The sequence below is a fragment of the Sinohyriopsis cumingii genome, chromosome 11 (assembly GCF_028554795.1).
Source record: "Sinohyriopsis cumingii isolate HCF-2022 chromosome 11, ASM2855479v2, whole genome shotgun sequence".
Lineage (NCBI taxonomy): Eukaryota > Metazoa > Mollusca > Bivalvia > Unionida > Unionidae > Sinohyriopsis > Sinohyriopsis cumingii.
Window position 1 is genome coordinate 109,305,090 of NC_142971.1, and position 6,000 is coordinate 109,311,089.

The 6,000-nt window shown below is 34.5% G+C and overlaps 1 protein-coding gene across 1 annotated transcript in view; it reads right to left on the bottom strand.

Annotated features, from left to right (window-relative positions):
• LOC149789275 (ADP-ribosylation factor-like protein 8A) overlaps positions 1-5,499 on the bottom strand; it is a 39,803-nt gene extending 34,304 nt beyond the window's left edge. Inside the window, exon 1 of the mRNA XM_089975461.1 lies at positions 5,283-5,499. Within this exon, the coding sequence (XP_089831587.1) occupies positions 5,283-5,405 (123 nt within the window). The 5' untranslated portion in view covers positions 5,406-5,499. The remainder of the gene's footprint in view (positions 1-5,282) is intronic.
• Between the last annotated feature and the right edge of the window lie 501 nt (positions 5,500-6,000).

Below are 6,000 nucleotides of genomic sequence, written 5' to 3' on the forward strand. Positions count from 1 at the left end.
CAGACATGTACTCTCAGGCTCTGATGCTTGGAATTTAAATTTTACCCACTTCTGAAGCATAAAACTCCATCCTGTGAATTTTTATGACATGCATTGATTTGGGCCAGAGCATCTGTCTTAACTCTTAATTACCCTTGATTCACCCTCTGACATAATTTCTACTCAGCTTACAATGTTCATAACAAACTGACTGTATATGCCAGTGATCAACATTTGTCTGACTACTGTTTACACTTTATCTGCTAATAATATTGTATCTGAGCAAAATCAATATGAACCCTTCTGAGCTAACAGTCAATAGTCATGCTAAGTTGGCATAACTGCATCATGGTTAAATTATTTTGAAATTATCTTTGAGGTTTATGACAGCTGAAGAAGAAGGGATAAATTATGACATGATTTGATTACCTTCTGGTCAGATATCAGTATTCATTTGTTGCCCATTAACATATATACAACTCTACCAGTAATAAGAAAAAAATTGTTTTAAAGGTCCTCTACCATATAAACCATTTTCAAGCTGAAATCTAGCACCTTTCTTGTGCTGAGTAACCATATGATGGTTAATATGTGTACACAACAAACCATTTATTGATTGCCTCACAGTTGACCAAATGTGGGATTTTTATGAGGTGCTATAAACAATAAAGGGATCAGAAGGTGGTCCACCAAGGCTTTCAAGTCTTTTAATAAAAATCCACTGACCTTTGGCAGAGGTGAGATAAAAAGGAGACCAACCCAAAAATGATTTAGGCAGTAACACTTTCAACTGTTTTGAATTTTTAACATGGTGTTATACATTTTTTTGGTTATATCGCTACGATGTCTGCCGTGTGGCAGTTTATAGTGATGTCTAGCACTGGAGCATCATGCTGCAGACATTTACAGACATGACTTTGGTCTTCCATAAAAAAGCTGAATTTTTTAAGGGGGTTTGGGGGTCCTCCCCCAATGGGGTCTCAAGGGGCAAATGCCAAAGATCCAGGGCTCCATAAACGCATTTTACAATCATAAAAAAATGCTCTTGGTGCAACTTATGATCATAATATAAAACAAAATAATCATCTGAAAAACTAATAAACTTACCAAAAATGTTCAACTTGAATAATTATAATTTTACAATATTTATTATCACATGAATTTGTTCTCCAATACTATTGATGCTGAAGTTATTTCATGTGCATGTCAGTGTTCACATTGTAATTAAGTCATAATAATTTGTCAATTTATGCAGCAAACATATTATACTTCTCTCTTTTCATAACAAATCTGTAAAATACACACCCAAGTACATCAACTACATACAAATAATGAATCCCATACATTCACTTGTCTTTTTCTCAAGTGGACACAACCTATTGATATACCAGTCGGGAGCTTTTTGCAGCTTTGGCAAAGATTTCTTTAGCCTTCCTGTTTTTTCAGCACTGACTTTTTTTGCTGAATGTGCAATCATTTCATTTCCTTCTCAACAAGAGCCTTTTTTTCTTTCAAGCTGGTTCTTGTATTGGCAACATGCAATACACATATTATGACAGAGGGCTACATCTGTTCTCTCCTGCAAGAAATCTTTCTTCTTATAGTAATTTAACTGCACTTTTTCCAGATGCCTTCTGAGCTTCAATTTTTCTGTATGCAGCTTCTTTTGTAGGTGCTGTTCCAAACTCTTCCAACTGCAATTACCATAATTCAGATCTTTCTTGCAGAGGTCACAAAATGCCAGTCCTCTAGCATTCAGTTTTCTTATAAACTGACCAACTAAATTTCCCTCAACTTTTCGCTCCAGCCATTCCCATTTCCATACATTTTTTAAACCTTTATCTAAACTTTTTGTGTCATGGTCTCTCTCAGGACGCCATGTATTGCAAGCATGCTTCTTCTTTCCATTGCTATCAATTTCCATTACATGAAGATTCATTGGATGAATTTAAACTTTTGACCAATCAGAATATTCTTTAGGAGACTCTTGTGCTAACTAATATATGGAACAAATAATTTACAAGGGTCATTGTGGAATGTAACTGGACAGACCATTTTGTATATTAAAAAATGGATCAGAGATGATATAAAAACGGACTATATCAAGAAAAATCTGATTCATGTCAGGAGAAAAGCGGAATTCCGCTTTAAAATGGACAAAAATCATGTCTGCATTTAGCATGATGTCCCACCCAGTCACATTATTTGACACCAGGCCGACCAGTCCCAATGCTAGCCTCTTAATGCTGTTCACCAAGTGAAGAAGCTGCTAGTACAATTTGTTATAAGTATTTTTTATGACTTGGCTGAGTGTATTATTCAATTGTTATTGTTTTGTTCAACATGTTTTTAGATGAATATTTAAGGGCAGTTGATATATGTTTTAGTTCATGTTGAAATGCCAAAACATAATCTTTCTCCCATTTCTGGAATAAAACCAAGGGTTAGGCTAAGAGGTGAAGTGGGTGCCTAAGTAGCCTAATATTTTAAATGCCTCTTGTACACAATTTCATCAAAAAATTTGTTTGAAACTGTAAGTGAACCATTAATAGGGAATAATGGAAGACATCGCTGAGTCTAAAAGCACCAGTTTAATATATCAGATTGTCTATTTTCATAAGAAAAGCCAAGGTTTTATGTTATTTAAGATTTAACTTTAAAATGCAATTATGCAGGTCAGAAACCTATGGGACAATGCGGTGTTGCATAATTCGCATGAAGCGTTTTAAGGTCAAAGTTGTTTTCTGACTTGACTGAAAATATGGAGAGAAAAAAAGCAGTGAATGCCTAAAATTACTACAAGTATGTACACAAAAAAATAAACCACAAATATGCAATCCTGTCAATGGACTGTTGTAAAGAAGCTATATGAAATGAGTGGTTACATTACAAAAAACCCTCCTTCTACAAATAGATACACTTATGTCTGTATTGATTTGGTTGGAAAGAAGGGTTTAGTTCATATACCAACTATAAAGGAGTGGTATCTGTAATTTTATGCATTTTAGAGTGTTATGTATGAATAGTCAGGGATCGTGCTGGGCTTTGCCAATGTCGCAAAATGCAATTTTCCCCCTTATTGGCGACAAAATATAATATCTGGTGATTTTTTGGAAACAACATTTTTGGCTGTTAAAAATTGTATATACAGTCTTGGGTTCGTAGTGGAGAAATTCAAAGGAAACATGACAGGAAGCCGCAAACTTGGATATAAAATTGCACTGGAATCTACTGTTGCATAAACAAATCCTTTGTTCACATTGACAAACCACCCTAACACGGTGTTGTTATATCACAATCCGCTTATGCTGATGTCTGGCCTTAGCACTGTGTGCTGTAATATAACCAAAATATTTGTGCTTCCTTACTAGCTAAACTTGACCACATCTGAAGGTGGGAATGACTAGAATCAACAAGACAATGACAATATTTTTTTTCTTTTGGACAAATGTACCAGAAAAGAATAGTTTTCCTGAAACTTCAAACAAAACTGATTAAATCATTCTGCATATATACTAAGCAAATGGAGAAAACAAAAAGTAAAGTCTATCTCAATGTTCTACAATTATCTGATATTGCTGTAGCAATAACAAACTAGCATTTCTTTGGTCCTTCAACACCTGTATCTTCACCAAAGCAAGCCGAAGACCTTTCATCAAAAGAAGGCAGCAACAAAACTAAAAGCATTTTTTTCATAGTGATTGGAGCATATTTATTGTGCCACGAAAGTTTCTTGTTTGCAACAAAAAAGTTCATGCTTATGATCACTACCAATGGAGGTGTAAAACCCAAATTATTGTTCCAATATTTTGAAACAATAGATATCTGGCCATCAAATTAAGCGATGGTGGGACATCTCACAAGAATGTTTGGGAATACATCTCATGTCCAACTAATTCACTTACTCCTCAGGATGAACTTAGATTGGAGGAATATGGAAACCAATCAGTAACCTTAAAAACCCTGCCAAAGAAAAACAAAAATTTTAACTTTAATTGCTGACTGAGCGTGGTTTTGTCACTGCCACATTCTCATTCTGATAGAGAAAAGACATTATCTATTCTTTGAAAAATAAAGTGATTCAAGGGAAAATCTAGACAAGACAACTACTGACATTGATATTTACTTCACCAACATCATTATGATTATGATGGTAATGATGATGATAATGATGACGATAGCAAAATCAAACTGTAATTATGTTGTGATGATTAATCTGTCTATGTGTCCTTCATTACTTCTGCAATGTTGTTGATTTGTAACTCTGGTGGATAAACATCTAATGCAATGACATTGCAGCATCTTTTCATAAAGTGGCCATTGTCATACTCTGTCTTGCATTAATTAATCATAACAGCTCAGAGAACAATATTTTTTGGCTAACATCCTCTCATTCTGACCCTCTGACTCTAAAGAAACTGAAAATTTATAACAATTTTGAAGAAAAGGATAATACATCTCCTAAAGTTATACAGAAATCTTAAAAACCAGTTTGCTCCATGAATAACAAACAAACCCAGCTATGAGATCATGACTAAACAACAAATAACACTTTGATACCAGTTTTGATTCAAGATTTTCATTTAGACTCGAGATTTTGGTGCCAAGGGTCAAATGACTCTTTGGTTTTGATATCTCTGGAAAACACTGGTATTACTACTTATTATTGATCCTACATAAATAAGTTGGGGCCCAGGGTGGCCAAGTGGTCTAAAGCACTTAACATTACAGATGACTGCCATCTCACCCGTCTCCATGGGTTCGAGTCTCAGGCTTTGCCAATGTGGGTACATGAGAAAGTTTGCCAGTAGCCTCCAATGGGTTTTTTTTTTACGTGTTCTTCCTGCACCAGTTATACTGGCTGCTTTGTTGTAAAGCCTATCATGTTTTGAAGAACTGCCTTATACCCAAAACGTAAATTTATTATACGATTTTAAAATTGGATTACAGAGTAGATCCAGGTCATTTTGTTTCTGTGTATGCTGATGTTACAACAACTTATAACTGTGAACAGATTAATTACTCTCTTGTGAATGTCCCACTCTTCACTGCGCTAATGAATACTCACTTTTGAGAGAAGAAAATGGGTCCCAATGAAATGGGTTTAGATTGTTTACATAGGTAGCTTTCATTCCACATCCTTATTTTTTATGAAGCGTGCTCGATTTTATGCGAAAACTGTTTATTTAAGAGATTTTTAAAAATGCTTCCCCGTTTCCTTTTCTTTTTTTGGCGACATAACTTAACGATTTTGTTACAGGAAGCAACCCGTTACCGTTTAACAGAGGGGTGGGGATACTTACTGCTATTACATTAACAAAAGTGGTTTTTCCTGAATATTGTAGCCCAACTAGCGTTAACTCCATTTCCTCTTTCCAGAAAAGGCTTCTGAACCAATCTAATATTCTCTGGAAAAAGGCTAACATTTTGGTGCTCTGTTTCTTCAGACTTTCCTTCGCTTGTTTCAGCTGTGACAATGGTGGGACGCACAGACATAACAAGCATCACATGACATGCTAATCATCAAAGGTCAGGGACGTTTTCACTGTACAAACGAAATGGGAACCAGTCAGAAGCATACTAATTTGTTACAAGACGATGACGAAAACGATATTGGAGATGAAATTATCACAATTTATAGCAATTTATAGCGTAAATAGCATGTTGAAACTTACCATTGAAGAGAGAAACAAATTGCTAGTACTTACAACAAGTATTTTTTTTTAAAGGATTCTTATTTTCACAAAAGCATTTTTTAAGTTCGTAAAATTCTTTTTGAAGTATGCAGATTTTTTCCCCCATAATTATATTGATGTAAAAAAAATTAATTCTTCTACTTGCAAAATAAAATGGGAACTAGTTCACATATTATATATGTATAAAAAAAAAGAATTGACATAAGTGTAGTAAAGGGAAGGAAAACGACAGATTAAAAATGTTTCAGTAATACAATCAAGTAACTTCCTTATAGACAATTGGTAACCGATTTGCAACTTAAGGAAATTCATTATAATTTCTTAT